Genomic DNA, 22,844 nt, shown 5'->3' on the forward strand with positions numbered 1-22,844 from the left:
CTATTTATTCGCCACATTGTTATTATTATTTTATTATTATTATTATTATTTAAGTGACTCACGGTGTCATCTTACAAAATAACACAAAATTCATCACACAGTCACTTAATACTCAAAAGGTATACAGAATAAATACAGACACATGTACCAATACAAATTTAGAATGAAAACTACTATGGTCAATAGCTATTTCCAAGTAGGACGTAAGGTACTTTCAAAAGCGAGAGCACAAGCAAACTGTTATCAAGCACACAGCACAGGTTTCCACATTTTGAAAGGAAACATCAGCTCATCAATATTTCATAAGGAGACCTTTTAGTACATTTGTTGGGCCCCGAAGGAATTCAAGAGTGAATTAAAAAAAAAATTACAACATAGTTAAGTTTTGAATTGAAAGTAAATATTGTGTGAAGACGGGATGTATTGTTTTCCTTTTCATATGGACTATGAATAAAACAATAAAAGTAGTATCAATGCACCCTGTTACACCCGCAAACGTAATAACTGGCCACAAACGTAATACAAATCTGCAGCTTTGAATGTAATAATCCCGCAAATGTAATAAATTTCCCACAAACGTAATAAAATTTTCCCACTGCAAACGTAATACGGAACTGTTTTTGTGGGCGTACATGTGCGTTTTAGTTACAGTATATTATTGTATGTGTGATTTTGTGTGTATATGGGGAAGAAATAATCAAGAGAAATAATAAAATATAATAATAGTAATAATAATTGTAATTAAAAAAATTGCAATTATCACAATTATGTTATCTTTTTAATTTAAAACGCATATGCGTAATTTAAAATAAATTATAATGTAATAATTAAAGATTCCATTAATGTATTCAAATGATACTCTTTGAATAATATTTTTTCCACAAAAAAAGGAAAAAAATAATTATCTTGTTAAAATCCTCAAAATGACATCTACACCTTCTCCCTCATTAAAATAAGAAAGAACAAACAACAACAACCACAAAGATCATTATTTTGTCTCATATTACATTTGTGGGAAGTTATTACATTTACAGATTTTCACTTTCCCACATATGTAATAATTTCATTTCAACATTTGCAGGAAATTCAGTATTACCTTTGCAGTAGGCAAATTTTATTACGTTTGTGGGAAATGTATGATGTTTGCGGGATTATTACATTCAAAGCTGCAGATTTGTATTACGTTTGTGGTTTATTATATTTGTGGGCAGTTATTACGTTTGTGGGTGTAACACGCCATGTACAAAATGCCTTTGATTCAAGCTCATGACCTTTGGTGACATCAAAATGTGTCAAACTTTTTGCATTCATTTCACAACCATGAATAATGTGTGTTTTTGGGGCTGCATATGTTTAATATGAATCTGATTTTTAATGTGTATGGTGCTGGGGAAAGGGTTGAGGTCAGTGTTCTGTGCAAGTTGTACACCAAGCATCCCTTTATGGACTAGGACAAAGCCTTCCTACGGCGCCTATGCCTATGTATAATTCAGTTTACACACATACTTTAGCGCTGCGGTCTGCAATGATGTTTCAACGTGATCTGGCCCATTGACACTCCAATCTAACAGATTAAAACCAGTATTGGCAATACACTGAGTCTATTGCAGTTTAAGATTCCATCATGGGGCTGGCCATCAGTATTCATGAGCATAAATTCTATTATGTCTATGGTTCGATATACAATAGCAAACATGGTGAATTAATTTGTGACATGTAATTATGTTAGTATAAACGAGATTATGTTGCATGACTTACGAGAGACTCCTCTCCAGGCGTCCTCCGGTGCAGCCAATGATTTCTCCCAGGGTGCAAAACGTCTGGCCCAGAAAATCCTGAATAAAAATAGGAAGATAATAGTGAGATAAAGAATTCATTCATTCATTTTCTACCGCTTTTTCCTCACGAGGGTCGCGGGTGGTGCTGGAGCCTATCCCAGCGGTCTTTGGGCGAGAGACGGGGTACACCCTGGACTGGTGGCCAGCCAGCCAATCACAGGTCACATATAGACAAACAACCATTCACACTCACATTCATACCTATGGACAATTTGGAGTCGCCAATTAAGCTAGCACTTTTTTGGAATGTGGGAGGAAACCGGAGAAAACCCACGCATGCACGGGGAGAACATGCAAACTCCACACAGAGATGGCCGAGGGTGGAATTGAACTCGGGTCTCCTAGCTGTGAGGCCTGCGCGCTAACCACTTGTCTGCCGTGCAGACTTACTTTATTTCATACATTCATTCATTTTCTACCACTTTTTCCTCACGAGGGTCACGGGGGTGCTGGAGTCTATCCCAGCTGTCTTCGGGCGAGAGGCGGGGTACACCCTGGACTGGTCGCCAGCCATCCAATCACAGGGCACATATAGACAAACAACCATTCACACTCACATTCATACCTATGGACAATTTGGAGTCGCTAATTAATTAACCTAGCATGTTTTTGGAATGTGGGAGGAAACCGGAGTACCGGGAGGAAACCCACACATGCACGGGAAGAACAACACAGAGATGGCCGAGGGTGGAATTGAACTCAGGTCTCCTAGCTGTGAGGCCTGCGCGCTAACCGCTTGTCTGCCGTGCAGACTTACTTTATTTCAATCATATTTAATAGTATATCACATTTACTGTATATACTACTTTGAAAGGGAGTAGGAAGAAGCAGATCTTAACATCTCAACATTTACTACAACAAAAATAAAAATGCGAAACATGTTTTTGCTCCCATTTTTTATGAGCTGAACTAAAAGATTTAAAGGGGATCTATTATGCTAATACTTTGTATTGAGTTGTGGACTCCAATAGAGCAGCTACACACAATAACCTACACAAAATATATCTGATATATATATATTATCCAGCTGTGAGGACTGCATGCTAACCACTCGACCGCCGTGCCACCGAGATAAAGAATTAATTGGAATAATAAAGACAGATAACAGGACATCTGAGTGGTTGATTGGCTGGCTGGTTAACCCCTCGTTTCTCTGGACAAGGCGGAAGAAAGACAACATGAGGAAAAACTATGATAGCTTTTTTTCCAGCCTGGAAAATGGCAGACAAGGCAATAATGAAGCAAGACTAGTTCAAGTACATAAATCATGGAATGACTGCAGGATGAGCACCAACAATGTAATCGTAAACCACTCACCTTCTGCTCTCCAGATATGATTGATATTTTGGTCAAGAAAAAAGAAAAAATAAAGTCAATTGAATGGCTCACGCTACACTGAATTCTGAATGACACTTTATTGCCGCTGAGTCATATCGGTTGTTCAGTCCACACAACACAACACTTGATAGGAGATGGCGGCACTGACTCAAAACTGTAATATGACTTTGATATACTGTACGTACGTGTTTGGAAATGTTACAGCTTCTGGAGTCCACATTGTACCTGCCGTAAAGAAACAATGTGGTCAAATTGGAGGAATGGCTTACTAATGTGACACAGTATGATTATATTGTCATTAAGTAGGATCACTTATACCCCCATATGGAACACACGTCAAATACGGTACAGCCCAGCCATTGGATAGCCATTATATGGTATATTATCCCTAATAATGCCAAGCATATTTGATTCATGTGAATAAAGTACATAATAAAAGACATATGTGTACTTACACGTCAAATCTTAGATTTTGTTTTTCTTCAAAGAAGAAATCCAAGACAAACTTCCTGACAAAGTCTGGATTGCGGGTGTTATCGATCACCTCCGTCCGTCCAGACTAAAAAAATGGAAAAAAAAGTCAAAACATCAGATGAAATTCATTCATTCATTCATTTTCTATCGCTTATCCTCACGGCAGTGCTGGAGCCTATCCTAGATGTCTTCAGGCAAAAGGCGGGCCAGCAAATCACAGGGCACATATAGACAAACAACCATTCACACTCACATTCATACCTATGGACAATTTGGAGTCGCCAATTAACCTAGCATGTTTTTGGAATGTGGGAGGAAACCGGAGTACCCGGAGAAAACCCACGCATGCACGGGGAGAACATGCAAACTCCACACAGAGATGGCTGAGGGTGGTTGGAATTGAACTCGGGTCTCCTAGCTGTTATGCCTGCATGCTAACCACTCGTCCAATGTTCAGCCCAGATTAAATTCATATTACTAGCAAATAAACAGGAAATAAAATGGATATATTATTATAATTAATAGTGTTAATACACACAAATCTCAATGAAAATGTTCTGAAAGAGTGATTCTAAATATTGCCTCCCATGAGAAATCAGAAGACTGTAATAGAGCCAGAAACACCCTATCCCGCACAAGTCCAGGTCCAAACCTCCTTTCTGGGCCAAGCCGTCCCTTTCATCTCTCATGCCACTAATTCCCCCGGTGGACGACCAGCCTCGCCTCCGCGGTCTGGCCCCGAAAGCACCATGTAATGAGCTATTGATTTCACCACTGCTTCGCCACGGCTACAATACCTCCACTCATGTCTTTAGTGCCCTGGACACATAGGCAACGCTATCAACTGTGTCCTCACCTTATTCATTATCAAAAGGACTCACATGGAAGTGCCCTGGACCTCAAAACCTATCACACCTCTGCCATATCGACCCACGAGTAAATCCTGCATTGTTTTCAAATGTCAATCAACAATGATTTTTGACGGATTCATAACAAAATGATTAAGGAATCACATACACATAAATACAATAGAATACAAGTACTATTAGGGGAGTAATAGTAGGCCTTTTCATCATCAACCAATCACTTTATTCTATTTCATCTGATGTCACCCCAGGACTTTATTGTGAAAAATCACCTGCAGAAACATTGCCATGAAGATGATACTACCAAGAGTGTCTGGCAGATTGAATGTCACATAGTATGTCACTTTTTGTCTCGATTGATTGAAGTGCAGGTTTTGGAAAAAGCAAGAAAGTCATTTGTCAGGTTTCCATTCATGCCTGGTCGGATGATCTGATGACAAGATGTTTACTCTGTGTGGATTGCCGTGCCATGAATCAGTTTGTGATTACACTGGACATGCGGAATAAAGGTGAGTCATAAATCCATTATTGATCATGAATTTCTATGCCTTGCCAAGGTCATATTGACTTGTAAGCACGTTCTTGAAACGACAAGAAACGGTTAAACGAAGGAGCATGTATGCTACAAACTGTACCCATTAGCACAGGGGTCAGCAACCCGCGGCTCTTGTGGCTCCCTTTGCAACGCTTAAATATTATTATAACACCCGAATGGGACTTTGTGTGAGACCCAATACTAGCAAGAGTACTTGATCAAGTCCGCTTTTTTTTCCTCTGAACTACTTACCCCGACATTCCCTCCAAATCTGGCAGTCAATAAATTTTTATATTCATATATTTAACTTACCTCTCTCCACTCTTTGGTGCCGATACCCTGCAAATACAGCACAACCACTGTGAAGGAAAAGAATAGAACAAGAATGTTAAATCAGTTTGACGCCATAAGGACACTCAGCGTTAAGCAGACCTCTACCAAGGCTTAGATATTTATTTCCTGCAAAATGTATCATGTGTTGAAAACATACACAGCACCATTTAAATGCAGAATTGCAGTTTTTTTAATTAATTTTTTTTTTATTTTAATTAAAATTAAGCAATGAAATTCATCACTTTTGGAATGTTCTGCACTCCTATTTCCATGCCAGTATCGTACTGAGCGGAATAATGCTGCCTAGTATTTTCAGTTTACTCCGAAAAAATCTGTTGTAATATGTAATATTTTCAAACAAATATAGTATATATGCTTCTTATCATATCTATATATTTTTTACACTTTATAAAGTAATTTGTAAAAAGTTTTACATGAAAAATAACATGGTGGTCCCAGTGGAGCTGGAGGAGGTGCTCGGGGACCTGGAAGTCTGGGCTTCCCTACTGAGACTGCTGCCCCCGCGACCCGGACCCGGATAAGCGAAGTATAATGGATGGATGAATATAAGTTTTACATGAAAAATAACATGCATAAATCCGATTTTGAATATGGTGCCATCAGTAAGTACGCATAAGTGCCAGTGTACCCCCCCCAAACTAAAATAGCTTTTATATTATGAGCCTTTCTGCATAAATAAGCAATACCGCAGCAGCAGCCCAATTACAAAGCCACAAATTCATCATTTTGTCATGATAGGCTTAAACACAAAACACAAATGTGCTTCCATAAGCAAACAAAAACTCACTAGAGGCTCTAATTGGATGTTTTAATAACCGGTCAAGTGTGTTTCGATGAGAGCCATCAACCACCATGGTTCTGTCAAATTCATTAGCTGGAATCAACTTCAGACAGTTTGGACCAGTGTATGATTACAAAGATATTTTCTGTTCTAATGAGCAATTAAGTTAGGGGAGATAACGGAGCAATGGGAGACGCAGGAAACCTTTGGAGCAATGCATAAAATTATTTCTTTTATTACACCTCAATAATGTGGTAGTCGGTTTTGCTTATGAAAGTATATGTTTGCATGTATGGTATAGTAAACCACAATCGCAATTGGCACTGTATGGGAACAAAATGCAAAACATGATGTGATGTACTATATATATATATATATATCACTATATTGACAGTTACTATGGTACCCATTATGTCATTGGATGGTCATATCACCTCATACTTGGGTACGTGACAAAAAATTAAATAAAAGTAAAATAAAGCAAAAACACTTAAATTATATTATGAAAGCAGGAAGTGAACAAATGTAATGATTGTAAAAGTACCAGATGGAGGGGTAGGATTTAATAAGCTTTGCTTCTTCCTACTCCTTTTGGACATCTGGAACTGTGAACTGATTATGTGATGCATTCAATTATAATCTGATGCATGTTCAAATGAAATTAAACCATTACCATAAAATTGTTCACCGGGTTCACTCTCAGAATGCTGCTGCTCGAGTCCTGACTAGAACCAATATCAGTTACAAGTGCAGTCGGTGACATCTAGGCAAAACGTGTAAACAAAGATACCAGAAAAGTCGAACATCTGAGTGAGTAGCCGCGTATGCATGGACCCAAATATTCCAATTGTATTCGGTTAAAAACAGTTTTAAAATGAAACCGAGTAAATGTAAAAAAATTGAAGCAGGTAATTTTCCAAATCCTTGAGCTGTCTGTATTATTTTATTATTAGGAAATGAAAGTGCGGCATTAACAATTCCATCTACCAATGGTTCCATCAACTGTAACACCCTGATGCATTCATGTTTCCAACAAGAGGAAGACGATAATGGAAGCATTGAAGGTCCTCTGGGTGATTCCATGCATGAGTCGCACTCTGATACAGCTTCCTCACCAACATGTGAAATAATGATCTCTAAGCGTCACCAAAGCATTTTGTCTGCAATCAAAGTCGAGGGACCTTGGTGGCTCCCCAAGGTTGCGTCGTAGCAACGTCTCAGCACACCACAGCGACATCAGACTAATCCAATGGAGTGTCGGCCAAAGCACCTGACTGATTACTTCTTTTATGGAAAGTGACTGAGAGAGCAAAGAGCCCATCTGGTCGGCCTAGTGTCCAAATCACACGGATTCAAGCATTCAAAAGCCTTACTGCTAAATACGACTCTTGACAATAGACAACAGGACAGGGCCCAGGCGACTTGGAAAAAGGACTCAAGTTGGATGCAAACACAAATCAAATTAGCTTCTGGCGTAGGTGCAGCGCTCCGACAGTAGCAGAGAACAGAGACATGTGAGCAGCTGAGGATGTCGGGAAGAATCACGTATCCTGCCAATGTCTTGTTGCAGGGGGTTTCTTCTTCCAGCCTACCAAATTAGCACAACAAGAGCTGCTTGCAAAGAGATGGACTGCATACAAGAAACATGAAGAGGGATTTTATAATACAGAAAGGAAATAAATCTTAGATTTATTTTGTTCCATATACCGTAATTTGTATTCATTTATTATAACTATAGAGCAGGGAGGGGTACATCCGTCAATTTTCTATGCCGCTTATCCTATAGAGCGGTGTCTACAATTAGAGTACAATACGTTTATGCAAGGCTGCAAAGCGGTCGAGTGGTTAGCGCACAGACCTCACAGCTGGGAGACCAGCGTTCAATTCCACCTTCAGCCATCTCTGTGTGGAGTTTGCATGTTCTCACACACAGAGATGGCCGAGGGTAGTTGGAATTGAACCCGGGTCTCCTAGCTGTGAGCCCTGCGCACTAACCACTCGACCAATGTGCAGCCCAGATGAAATTCATATTACTAGCAAATAAATAGGAAAAAAAAAATATTATTATATTGGGCTGCACTGCGCTTGAGTGGTTAGCGTGCAGACCTCACAGGTAGGAGACCAAGGTTCAATTCCACTCTCGGCCATTTCTGTGTGGAGTTTGCATGTTCTCCACGTGCATATGTGGGTTTTCTCCGGGTACTCCGGTTTCCTCCCACATTCCAAAAACATGCTAGGTTAATTGGCGACTCCAAATTGTCCATAGGTATGAATGTGAGTGTGAATGGTTGTTTGCCCTGTGATTGGCTGGCCACCAGTCCAGGGTGTACCCCGCCTCTCGCCCGAAGACAGCTGGGATAGGCTCCAGCAGCCCCCACGACTCTCGTGAGGATAATCGGTAGAAAATGAATGAACGAACGGACGAACCAACCAACCAACGAACATGCAATTTATTTCGCAGCGAAGGTCCAAACTGTATTTTGCCTTAAATTAAGTCAAACAGACTAACTCGTATGAATATCAAATGTAATAAAAATTTCCATTTGTCATAATCCATAATTTGGATACGCTTGTATGCTTCACTGCTCTCCATTTTGGTGCATTTTGCTAGTTTCAGTTTCAAGTTCGGTCTGTACCGTACAGATAAATACATAGATATTTGCACTTTCTCTATTATATTTCAAATCAAAGGTGCTGGGAGGAGGTGCGAAAATATCTTCCAGAATCTGCACCTATTCCAGCTATATTTCTTGGATTTTGTGCTTCACGCAAAAACTATCTGTTTTAATTTATTCCACCCACGACCCGCCGCCAGGCACGCCCACTCCGCTGTGGAGGACTTCCAAAACGGTAGAGTTGATAATAAACTGCAATTTATGTTATTAAAATGACATCAATCTGGAAATAGAGACTAGACAGTCGGTAAAAAATTGTTTCTAACTTCAATGAACGGAATGAAAAATAAAAGAGTATGGCAATCTTACAAGTAATATGCGGCTGCACAATGAGAACAAAGGGTAGCTAATTGCGCCTTTAATATTTTAGCATTTTAATCATCTTTTGAACCAGATATTAAGCTTTTTTTATCCTTTTTTTAAAAGAGGCGGCAATGTCACTTTCAGAAATACAAGATCAGGATCAAAAAACAGAACATCTCCATTAAGATGAAAGCATAGTATCTCATTAGGTTTCACAAGAATGGATCATATAGATGGTTTCTCAAAGCAATAACGGACATTTGCCTTCTCTTTCAACACATTGAGAGAATTCTTGAAGGCTGCTCGCAGTTCGAGCTCGGAGAGGATGGAAAGTGGGTGGGGGATTGGACACAAAGCTTTGTGCGACTATTCTTCAAGGGCAGCCACCAAGTAGTTGAGGTCACGCATGCCTGGAATATGTTAAAACCTGGAAGAGATGGGACCCGATGGGACCCGGATATAACCGACCGCTCGTGACTCGATAGCAGGAAGGACGCTCATTAAAGAAAAAGCATGGCAGCTCCTTTAAGACGTTGACTGACAGCTTAAATTGCTACACAGACTTCATGAATAGAAAATGCCGTCATGCATCCTTGCCAAAATTGAACTAAAACACATTTGTGGTTTATTTGAATATCGCTACTACACACCATGGTGATAGTAATGGTTTTTATCTTTGCACACATCCTTGAGAAGTGACACTAAGGAAATCAAATCAAAATCAAAACTAGTCTTGCTTCAACACAAATCAATGCCACCATGTTTGATCACTAGCCACGTCTACATGAGGAGTTTTTCTCTTTCCGAATGGAATTTTCCAAATGAAAAGCAACGGTATCCATGGAAAGGAATATTCCAATCTCTTGTCTACATGCGCCGCTATAATCAACCAGAATAGTCAATGGGGCATACGCAGTAAAATGTAAACATCAACATCACGTGATACCGACTTCCTTGAGACTTTTCTGGTTTCTTTGTTTACACGTTTTGCCTAGATGTCACCGACTGCACTTGTACCTGATATTGGTTCTAGTCAGGACTCGAGCAGCAGCATTCTGAGAGGGAGCCCGGTGAGAAGAAAAATAGACTTTAAAACAGCTTTGCTTGTGTACAAACTTTTCATGGTCTTGCACCAAAGTACATGTTAGAGCCACATAAACCATCTCTGGCAATGTTCAAATCCATGCCGGAAACACTTTCTATTCAACTGTGAATTTTAGTATTTTATCTGCACTCATCTATTTTTTAATACATTTTTTATGTCATGATTTTATATTTTTATAGAATGATTTTATGACATTTTAATAAAAAAATATTTTTACTTTTTAATAACAAATGTATACAATTTAAATGTTGTCAACATTAAATACAACACAAATTGACAGCTCTAAAAGTGATAAAAGTTGCAACCCGGAAAATGGAAGAAAAAAAGAAAAAAAGTAAATCAATAAATAGTAGCTAAATTACCAAAATAATGAAATGATGAATACATTAATAAATCCTGTTATAATAAATAGACGAGAAAAGACGAATAAAATAAACAAGAGTTAAAAAAAAAAAGCCTGAAAGCAATGGTTCTATTATGTAATATACTGTACATACTGTATAAGGCCATAACATAAAAACGCACTACACCGAGTCAGCTGTCTCTGGAGGCATTTTCATGGAAGATGAATAAATAAATGAGCTGCTGACAGAGGACATTTTCTTGCTTGCATAAAAGATCTTTCATTTGTTGAATCTACTGAAAACTGTAGCTAATACAGTAGAATATTTTTTTACATACATTAAAAAAGGGGGGGCACAAAATGGAGCTCACTGTATGCATTTTCATTGTTGGAAACATCTTCAAGTACGGCTTCATTGTATGGCTGTTGCCTTCATGTGTTCTCACTTTGGGAAATATGGCTTCCTCCTACAGTCCAAAAAAACCCACAACATGATGTGACTCACTATTGTAGTTCCTTTTGTCCATTAGACAAGCTCGACTATCAAAAAGCCGAGCAGCCTAGAGCAAGCCACAGTGTCACAACCCTAATGAATAATGTCTGCATAACTCCATATGGATAAGTCGTAATCATTTTAGTCATGCATAATAAAAACATTCTATTGGACAGGAGCATGAAAAGTACAGACCAGCACCAAAGTTGAAACATTTTTTAACAAGAAAATTAATTTTTTTTCCCATTGACATTACAGTTTTAAAATGCCTAAAATGTTCTTAAGCCCCCCTAAATAATTGTATATTTTTTAAAGATTTTAAAAAATATTTTTATAGATTTTTTTTACAAAAAAAAATACAAACAAATTTCATATAATAGGGCAAAAGCAGGCTAATAAGCAAGCCAATAAGCAGGTTAATACTAGCCGACTACTACTAGTAGTAGTAGTAATAATCAGAAGAAGAATAATGATGATAGTAATAATAATAGGCTAATTAATAATATAATAATGATTATTATATAATTGATGACTGTCCACTGGGCAGAATGGTTGCAGAGCTTGAGCAGCGGTTTTGCGGTGTAGATTGTGTGTACTTGTGTCAATTTAATGGTGGCCTAAAACAATTGAGTATCTCTACTAAATCTGTCCAAAAGTGGGAAAGTTATATCACGGTTCTTGTTCATTATTTGGATTTTTGATTTTTTTGAATGTCTACTACATTCATTCATATCCTCTGCATCTCCAGGGGGCTAAGCCCCCCCGTCCTCAGAACCCAGTGACGCCCCTGGTTTTAATAATCCTTTCAAAACATGACATACCATCCTAAAACAACCATACACATGTGGACATAGTTTTTTCTGTGTTAATATGGATGCTACGATCAAGCGTCCACCAATCGGTATCAGTGGAAAAAAAGCACAGTATCAATATACCCGATACTGGCGTTATGATGCGGATCAGCTCCGCCCCCACTGCAGCATTCAGAACAAGCATGTCTGCCATGTGTGGGACTTCTGTCTTTATGAGAATGCTATGCCTGCAAAACATGCCCCCCAAAAAACGTCTCATATGGCTAGCACTTTAAAAAGCTTTCGATTGGTGCGGAATTTGAGGGGGAAACACTTGGAACATCCCTAATGCCAACCGATATTGCACTGAGCAGCCAGTGCATAGCTTTTATTGCTATGCTACTACCACATTGCAATAGCTCCATTTTCCCTCATATTGACATTAGGGATAACTGATATCGCCCCGATATCAGCAAAAAAAAACAAACAGTTTTGACCTACATCTGCAATCTTGGATATTGGCATTCCAAAACAAGAAGTCCATTCCATTGTCGTTGTCAGCACTTCCATTCAGCGGCAGCAAAATAATTACATAATGATAATAAAGCAAACATAAATCTTATACTATACAGTAAATTCATTCATTCATTCATTTTCTACCGCTTTTCCTCACGAGGGTCGCGGGGGTGCTGGAGCCTATCCCAGCTGTCTTCGGGTGAGAGGCTGGGTACACCCTGAACTGGTTGCCAGCCAATCACAGGGCACATATAGACAAACAACCATTCACACTCACATTCATACCTATGGACAATTTGGAGTCGCCAATTAACCTAGCATGTTTTTGGAATGTGGGAGGAAACCGGAGTACCCGGAGAAAACCCACGCACGCACGGGGAGAACATGCAAACTCCACACAGAGGGTGGAATTGAACCCTGGTCTCCTAGCTGTGAGGATTGCGCGGTAACAGAGCAAGTTTTTGTTATGTGTCAAGATCTGAAGTTTCATTATAAACTCAACATTCTAAATTGATCCAAAAAAAATTAGGCTTGCCTCTTGGAGGGCAAGTTCTAACAATAAAAGAATAGAGGACCGGCTGAATAGGTGTAAAATATGCTAACTTAAAGTCCGGAAAATACAGCAATTTACTTAAGCTATAAAAGATTGGTGAGGTTACATAGAAGAGCTTTAAATAATTTAGCATTTCAAAGGAGATTTACTTTACAACGTCCTTCAGATGAAGCCACAGATGAAATTATCAAAGAGAAAAGAAATAGTCCAGAAAAATTACTTTGGTACCACAAGGGTCAATTTGTAAAAGGGCTCTGCTCTGAAATTGAAGTGGTTATTGCTTCTCCCAGATTCTAGTGCTTCCATTTATTGTTGTCTCACTGTCAAAAAGAAAAAAAAATCATTCTTCACTTGAAGGTTTCCTTGATCTTGACTGCGGATGGTGAAATGAAAATTGATCACACAGTTACTCGGTATCTCCTCCATGTGTGGGCAAACACATGAAGGCATCAAGTCGTTTGGTGGCAGAGTATCACAAACTCTAATTTAATTTACACAATGACCAGGCAACACAGCACAGCATCGCCAAGGACAAACTGTGAGACATCAGTAAATGAGATGAGGGGTAGTACTTTCTTGCTTTACTTTTTCTTTCACATTTTCTTCTGCTAGCCTCCATGAAAACACATACTGAGAATGTATTGTCAGGGTGATAAATTAAATGAAACTAAAAGTTAACATTAAACGTTGAGTAACGTCTTGACAAATGTTGAGGGGTAGTACTATCTTGCTTTCGTCTTTCTTTCACATTTTCTTCTGCAAACCTCCATGAAAACACATACTGAGAATGTATTGCCAAGGTGACGAATAAAATGAAACTAAAAGTTAACATTGAACGTTGAGTAACCTCTTGACAAAAGTTTAGGGGTAGTACTATCTTGCTTTGGTCTTTCTTTCACATTTTCGTCTGCAAACCTTGATGAAAACACATACTGAGAATGTATTGCCAAGGTGAGGAATAAAATGAAACTAAAAGTTAACATTGAACGTTGAGTAACCGCTTTACAAATTTTGAGGGGTAGTACTTTCTTGTTTTGGTCTTTCTTTCACATTTTCTTCTGCAAACCTCCATGAAAACACACACTAAGAATGTGTTGCCAGGGTGATGAATAAAATGAAACTAAAAGTTAACATTGAACGTTGAGTAACCGCTTTACAAATTTTGAGGGGTAGTACTTTCTTGCTTTGGTCTTTCTTTCACAATTTCGTCTGCGAACCTCCATGAAAACCAGGGTGATGAATAAAATGACACTAAAACTTTGAGTAACCTCTTGACAAATGTTGAGAGTCAAGCATCAACGCTGTTAAACGATCAACAAATGTGCTAAATTCGAGAGACGTAACACGACACCGGAATCAAACTATTGGTTGGTACCTTTTTCAAATCTGTCAAGCATCTGAAAAGTAGCTTCAGCGTGGTCTGTTCCAATCCCACGAACTCGATGATGCAAACCTCCACACAATTACCCAAACCGCCCGCTTGTATAATTTGTCATCCGGCCTGCATTAAGCTGTAAGAGGCAGAATGTCTCTTACACAAAGTACCCTGTAAACCGAAACATGAAACTGTCGGGATGTTGGAGATATTAAAGTGAATGATATGACATGTATCAAACTGGGGGGAAGACATAACAGAGTCGTGCAACCTGGGAACTCAGCTGCACACACACATACAAACACACACACACCGATAGGGGAGTGAACATCACAGCAAGGATTCAAAAGGCTTCGGCACTTTGATGGCACTCCATATGAGATGACACTTTATGATACAGCCACAGAAAGTCACTCTCATTTTGATGCAGGACTGAATCATTATTTTGTCTCTCCCAAGGAAGTCTGATGCTTACATTAGCAAGCAGATGGACTTGCTTCAAATTGGATGCTCTTGCGGAAGGAAGGCCAAAAATGGTGCTTAGATGTCATGAAAGCGACAGTGAAGAGTACACCGGATGTCTTTTCTTGGTGAAAAGGATGTTATCTCTTTTCATCCAATTGCTTTTAACATCATGCTGGCTGCTCGTCAAGCTACCAATGTCGTTTAAAGTGATGCTGTAGCGTCATACCTTTATCTTTGACCTGTTTCTTCTATCCATTCATTTACTTATTCTCATGAGGGTCGCAGGCATGCTGGAGCCTACCACAGCTGTCTATGGGCAAAATGTGGGGTAGGTTCTTATCTTTATAAAGTGTGAATCTGATAGTTTTGACTTATTTCATTCATTCATGTTCTACCGCTTATCCTCACGAGGGTCGCAAAGGTGCTGGAGCCTATCCCAGCTATCTTCAGGCGACAGGTGGGGTACACCCTGGACTAGTCGCCAGCCAATCACAGGACACATATAGACAAACAACCATTCACACTCACATTCATACCTATGGACAATTTGGAGTCGCTAATTAACCTAGCATGTTTTTGGAATGTGGGAGGAAACCGGAGTACCCGGAGAAAACCCATGCATGCACGGGGAGAACATGCAAAGATGGCCGAGGGTGGGATTGAACTCGGATCTCCTATCTGTGAGGTCTACGTGCTAACCACTCGACCACTGTGCAGCCGTACTTCTTGACTTATTTGACTTAAAAATTAAAGGGTTAACAGGGCTAACAGCATTTTATTGTTTTATGTATGTTTTCCGGACTATAAGTCACACTTTTTTTCATAGGTTGGCTGTTCCTGTGACTTATACTCCAGAACGACTTATAAATGAAAAAACTGTTTATGTTACATAAACACTGGACACATTTTCTGTTTTGTTTATTTTTTGTGTAGCTGAATAAACATTGTGTTAGCATATTTTACACCTATTCAGCCTGTTCTCTATTCTTTCATTATTGTTTATTATTATTATTTATTATTTTGGTCAAGTAGTTTGTAAAATAAATTACCTGCAAAAAATGCGACTTACACTCCAGTGTGACTTATATATGTTTTTTGTACCTAGTTATGCATTTTTGGCCTTGTGCGACTTATACTTCTTATAGTCCAGAAAATACGGTATATAAAGTTTATATAAAGCAATGACATTGAAAAATACTTTTTTTTTAAAGTGGCATCTCCGTGCGCAGCTTAAAATGCCGCAGGGGAGAAAGACTGAATCTTAATGTCATCACTGATGTCATATGACATCTACAAAGTGATGTTTACGCGATAGACCCAAACTGCCTCGCAGCCGACGTAATGAGCACCCCTGCCATGAAGACTCGTTCGTTTAACTTTCAAGGAACAGTTAAACGAGCAAATCTGAAGGTCATCCATTACAGCGTCATTTTTTTTCAGCACTTATAAGTTGACCTTGGTGTTAATGAGGCCTTTAATATTTCAGTCTAAGTATTTTATTACATTATTATAATGTTGTCGCCTCTGCTTATGTGAGATTTTTCTTAGGAGGCTACTCCGAGCCTTACTAAGAATTCAATTTCCTCATTAAGTTCCTTAGCTGAAATCTCTAACCTAGCTTTTGTATCCTTCCCCTAAACCATGATGTTGAATAATCTTTGCTCTCAGGTCATTTGACAGTTACTTTGAGGCTACTTTTCAAAGAAGACGCAAAAAGGAGAACAAGATTAGCTTCACCTGTGTATGTATGTCACATATTTTGCATTGCAATAAATAGTGCTAAAAGTATTCAAATTAATAAAACAACAATTGGTCATACCAATTAAAATTACCAATTAAACCAATTACCATTTAAATTACCAATTTAAAAAATGAAAATAAAAAATGAAAAAAATACATTTAAAAAACCTTGAACTGTATTATGGAAAGCAGGAAGTGAACAAATGTAACAGTTACCGATTGTAAAAGTACCAGATGGAGGGGTAAGATTTAATAAGCTTTGCTTCTTCCTACTCCTTTTTGGACATGTGGAACTGTGAACTGATTATGGGATGCACTCAATTGGAATGTGATGCATGTCTAAATGAAATAAAATCATTACCATTACAATTAATATTAAAATAATGTTTAATAATTATTGCACACTTTCTGTTAAATCCTATAAACTTAATTTCAGGTCGGAGGTTGGTAATGTGAGGTATCAAAGCTTTTTAACGAGCACCCCGATCCTCGCTACCCGAAGCCAGTACTACATCATGGCTGCAGAAATAAGTATTTTTCTAATAGCTATTGTTGTCAGCCTGCTTGAAAATGAGTGTTGATATCAGATTGGATAAAAATAACTTTCAGCCAAGAGTCAACATCATTAAAATTAAAAATTAAAATTTTATATTTTCTGGAGTCTCAATGCAATGTTGTGTACCAATGTTGTATACATGAAAGCCACTATTTGTGCTACAATTGATGTCAATGTGATCAAAGGTTATAAGTCATATGACAACGTGCTACTTTCCAACACTTTATCTCACTGACCCATTTACTAATTGACGCTTATTAGTTCTGAATGAGATGAATGAGTAGCAAAATAAAACGCTATTTTTAGCCTTTTTACACGATCAGCACTCCACTGTGATTACTTGTAGGTCTGATTATGGGTGTGGGATTTAATTAAATCATTTACATCATGTCAATCCGCTCTCCTGTATGGCGCTCATTTTGTTAATTACGTCTATCCTGTCACATAAATTGCGGCGTGGCATTTTACTTTTATGCATAATTCCTGACAAATAACTGACAGATGAGGCTGATGCAAAATGTGAAGGGTGGTGATGAATGTAAATGGAGTGGGTGTGCTACAGGGAGGGAAAGAGCCTTGGAAATATGAGCCGGATATCAGGATCCAATAAGGATATACTTTTAGATTCTAAAGGAAAAAAAAAACCTTAAACTGTATTATGGAAGGCAGGAAGTGAACAAATGTAACAGTTACTGATTGGATATCAAGATCCAATAAGGATATACTTTTAGATTCTAAAGGAAGTTAAAAATCTTTTAGGCAAAAATCGAACAAAAGAAGCTTCAATGCACCATAATTTTGTGTGACAGGACAACATGGAAATTTGTCAAATATGCCCATAAATAGACTTACATACTGTATTTCCTGTTCTTCTTTCACTCATCATTGTTCCCAAATGTTGGTGCCGGGTGTGAATGCATAAATGTGAGCTTTGATGATGTTATTATGTGTGGGTTGAGTGCTTATTTATTCAATGTCAAGTTAATTCATACTAGCACACTGTGTTTCCCACACATCAAAAAACAATGTGATAATCTTCTCACTGGAAAACAAACTCCAGGCTCGTACCAATGGAGAGTGCTCTTGGTAGTCGCTGTTTCACATCATTTATATATTCTGTTTGATATACAACGCATAAAGAAATATCATTACATTATATGCGCGTCATGAAAGCAGCTCTTGTGTGAAATATGCAAAAATATGCGAGTTTCGCTGAGTAATGTTTGCTATTGATTGCCTTAATTAATAGTTGCCTTATTTCATATTGTATCTTTCATTCATTCATTTTCTACCTCACTGGGGGTGCTGGAGCCTATCCCAGCTGTTTGTACACCCTGGACTGATCGCCAGCCAATCACAGGGCACATAGAGACAAACAACCATTCACACTCACATTCATACCTATGGACAATTTGGAGTCGCCAATTAACCTAGCATGTTTTTGGAATGTGGGAGGAAACCGGAGTACCTGAAGAAAGCCCACGCATGCACGGGGAGAACATGCAAACCACACAAACATCCTAACCACTCGACCACCATGCAGCCGCATTATTGTATCTTATTCAATGCTTATTCTATGTTACAGCAGTAAGAATATTTTCTAGGTTAAATGTTGTAATACAGTAATCCCTTGTTTATTGCGGTTGACTGGTTCCAGACTTGATCACTAAGAGTAATGTTCCATCAAGTAGGATTCTTTCTTTATAAAGAAGCGGGGGATGCTGGAGCCTATCCCAGCTGTCTTCAGGCGATAGGCATGGTACACCCTGGACTGGTGGCCAGCCAGCCAATCACAGGGCACATATAGACAAACAACCATTCACACTCACATTCATACCTATGGACAATTTGGAGTCGCCAATTAACCTAGCATGTTTTTGGAATGTGGGAGGAAACCGGAGAAAACCCACGCATGCACGGGGAGAACATGTAAACTCCACACAGAGATGCCCGAATTTGGAATTGAACTCCGGTCTCCTAGCTGTGTGGCCTGCATGCTAACCACTCGATCGCCCTTGCAGCTACACAATAACAATAATGGAAAAAATAAACCATTTCAGACAGTTTACACAAACAAACCCTGTTCTTTGGGCTACAATGTACAAGCTGGAACTATCAATGCTGCACTGAATGGGAACCTAATATGCTTTTTCCACTTTTTTGACCTATGAATGTACTTAGGATGTTGTATTGTCGTGTTAAATTATGCCAAAGTTTTAGATAATGAGGTTTGCATATATGAAAGTGACTCTGAACGCTGGGTTTCAGAGAGTTTTTTCTAATGTCGGCTCACAGTGATGTCACAGCAAGCCGGACCTCCTTGTATGCATGCCTTGTTACAAGCTATACGCACTTTGTCGAAGACTGTTCCGGTTTGAAGGACAGCTAACTTGCCTAAAGTGTTTGGCGTTCCAGCAAGAGGAAAATTTGGGACATTTTTGTGAACATGGCCGAAGCTTTTAACGTTTTTTTAACGTTACTTGGTCATGATAAAGAATCAGAAGCGCAACCCATAACTAACAATCTATCAGTGTCCTTACTGTGTTTATTTTGTGTAAGTAAATGGTTATCTGTGTAGCATTATGAAGTGCGCATACAGGGAGCATGCATGCAAATTACAAGCTCGCCGATATCTGGAGTTGCTAATAGCCTTATTCATCTACTCAAGGTTTTTTTTAAACATGGGTCATGTGTAATGACCACATTTCCACTAGCAATGTTCTCAGGCTTTGTCCACTAGTGTGCATGAAATTGCACTTGAACACCAGTGAGACAAAGGAGCTCCACTACCGATGAACACCCAGATATCAGACCTTGAGATAGCGGACTCTTCTATACCTGGGTGTTCACGGCAATGACAAAGTGTACTGGACACACAACGCATCATCTCCACTTATTGAGGAGACCGAGCAGGACTCTCCTGTGCAGGTCATTGCTATGGACTCTTTATGACACCGGTGACTTCTGCAGTGTTAGATGCCATTGTGTCAACAGACAGAGACAGGAAAAGACATAATTAGCTGATTACGAGAGCTGTCTCTCTCCTAGGCTGCCCCTGGACATCATCAAGAAGGTGGCTGACAGAAGGAAGTTGGCGAATTAATGGCCAACCCTTGTCAACCCCCTGCATGTCCCAGATCATCTTCTGAAATAGACTGTTACAGCCGCAGAGGACACTAAGGAGCACGACCGCAGGTCATTCCTCCCCACAGCCATTTTTTATAACTTTTTATAACACCCCATAAATTAATCTGTATGTAGTATAATCTTATAATGTGTGTTATTATAGTAGTAATATTTTCCTACTATTATTGTATTATCTCTGTTCATATGAAAATGCTATATTTTATAATGCAATAGTAGGATTTTCCCAATAAAGTATCTTATTTCATCTTCCAGGTAGCACGGTGGTCGAGTGGTTAGCGCGCAGACCTCACAGATAGAATCCCACACTCGGCCATCTCGATGTGGAGTTTGCATGTGAGTGTGACTATGAATGGTTGTTTGTCTATTTGTGCCCTGTGATTGGCTGGCCACCAGTCCAGGGTGTACCCCGCCTCTTGCCCGAAGACAGTTGGGATAAAATGAAAAAAATATATAATTTTATATTTATTTTATTTTATAAGAAAAAATTACTTTTTGTATGCTACTCCTGAAAACGGTGAATGCTAGTTTTAAATAGGGTTAAAAGCTACCTAACTAACAGGAAGCAGTATGTAAAACTAGGAAAATACATATCTGTAAGTTTGCGGAGTACCCCAGGGGTCAATACTGTGACCAGGGTTCAATTCCACCCTTGGCCATCTCTGTGTGGAGTTTGCATGTTCTCCCCGTGCATGCGTGGGTTTTCTCCGAGTATTCCGGTTTCCTCCCACATTCCAAAAACATGCTAGGTTAATTGGCGACTCCAAATTGTCCATAGGTATGAATGTGAGTGTGAATGGTTGTTTGTCTATATGTGCCCTGTGATTGGCTGGCTGGCCACCAATCCAGGGTGTACCCCGCCTCTCTCGCCTGAAGACAGCTGGGATAGACTCCAGCACCCCCCGCGACCCTCGTGAGGATAAGCGGTAGAATGAATCTCATCTTCCACTGGAGAACTATCGCATTTAAAATGACCAATTCCCGGCAGCTAACAGAAATTTTTGCACTGTCCGCACCTGTAAAATATTAATCCATCACATATCACAAGAAAGGTGTCGTTCCCAGAAATGAATTAACCCCGAAGAAAATCCATTCATGCCTGGGCGGGGAGACTCTACACAGAGACGTCCAACGGAGATTTGAAACCATGTTCTTCCAGATCTCCTGACTGTGTCACCAACATGCTAACCACAAGTCCATCGTGCAGCCACTTATGCTGCTATTTCCATGGCAACGAGACATCATCTACTTCAGTGGTCTATAATATAAGTGGACACGCCCCCCCCTCTAAGATATTTTGTGTTGGCATTGGTTTTACTTTAGTGTGCATCAGTACACACCTTACCGCACACTGTCTTTTGATTCCATCCCTAATAAGCTTGTGCAAAATAGCTTAAGTTTATTCTGTGCACACATGAAATTGTGATACAAAATTCATGCATATCTAGTCTGGTGAAAGTTTTTTATTTTTAAATATTTGATGCTCTATTTTAGGGTATGTGTGCTACTTTCTCACAGTGGATGTCCTGATTGAGTCATGTAGCAGCAAGGCAGACAATAATCATGTGCACTCCCATTTTTTGTTATTGTAACAAACGTCAACAAACACAACCAACTCGACATGCAATATTACTATTATCATATTTTTTTCATGCTCAGAGCACATCGCAGCATAACTCCTGTAAAATGTTCCAGTACAGTAACTCTTTTTAAAACTTGATTCATTACCCATATCACTGCCTTTTTAGCTAAAAAAAAAATTGGTCTTAAAAATCTTGACTTGTACTATCATCGTATTAACAATGTTTTGAACACTTCTCATGCATAATTTGCTGCATTTGGATGCATATTCATGAGACACAAATGAGGTCAAACTTACCAGGATCGGACTTGGAGAATGTATCCACATCCAGAAGACTCCTGTAAGAAAGAGCAAAAAAATGAGATTCAAAAATATGAGCTGGAAACCTCATATTACAAATATACAACATAAGGTGGACAGAAATATTTCAATATTGAACAATGCAAAATTTGTTTGCAATCAGAACCAGAATCTGGTTGTACCATATCTTACTTATTGTGTGGAAATATGGGCTAATAACTATAAAAGCAATCTTCGCTCGCTAAATGTACTGCAAAAAAAGGTCAGTAAGGATAATTCATAATGCCGCCTAGAGAGAACATACTAACTCCTTATTTCTAAAATCACAAATACTTCAACTTGCTGATATAGTTCATCTTCAAACATCTAAAATAATGCATAAAAATAACCAATTACCTAAAAATGTAATCCAATACTTCTCTACAAGAGAGGAGAAATATGATCTCAGGGAAGAACTACATTTGAAACACTTATATGCTAGGACTACGTTAAAAAGTCATAGCATTTCAGTATGTGGAATCAAACTATGGAATGGATTGAGTAAGGAAGTCAAACAATGCACAACGATGAGCCAATTCAAGAAACAATACAAGCAGTTGATGTTTGCTAAATACAAGGATGAAGAGTCTTGAACCAGTCATGATGTGCTATATATATCACTATATTGACACTTACTACTACCCATTATGTCATTGGATGGTCATATCACCTGGTACT

General features: G+C 38.9%; 1 protein-coding gene across 1 annotated transcript in view; it reads right to left on the reverse strand.

The window, feature by feature from the left end:
- Nucleotides 1–22,844, reverse strand: part of cpne9 (copine family member IX) — a 57,337-nt gene that overhangs the window by 33,113 nt on the left and 1,380 nt on the right. Inside the window, exons 2-7 of the mRNA XM_058085250.1 lie at nucleotides 22,125–22,165; nucleotides 5,364–5,410; nucleotides 3,632–3,735; nucleotides 3,362–3,401; nucleotides 3,156–3,158; nucleotides 1,759–1,835 (exon numbers count right to left, since the gene is read on the reverse strand). Coding sequence (XP_057941233.1) covers nucleotides 1,759–1,835; nucleotides 3,156–3,158; nucleotides 3,362–3,401; nucleotides 3,632–3,735; nucleotides 5,364–5,410; nucleotides 22,125–22,165 — 312 coding nt within the window. The remainder of the gene's footprint in view (nucleotides 1–1,758; nucleotides 1,836–3,155; nucleotides 3,159–3,361; nucleotides 3,402–3,631; nucleotides 3,736–5,363; nucleotides 5,411–22,124; nucleotides 22,166–22,844) is intronic.

The sequence above is a fragment of the Doryrhamphus excisus genome, chromosome 10 (genome assembly GCF_030265055.1).
Source record: "Doryrhamphus excisus isolate RoL2022-K1 chromosome 10, RoL_Dexc_1.0, whole genome shotgun sequence".
Taxonomy (NCBI): Eukaryota; Metazoa; Chordata; class Actinopteri; order Syngnathiformes; family Syngnathidae; genus Doryrhamphus; species Doryrhamphus excisus.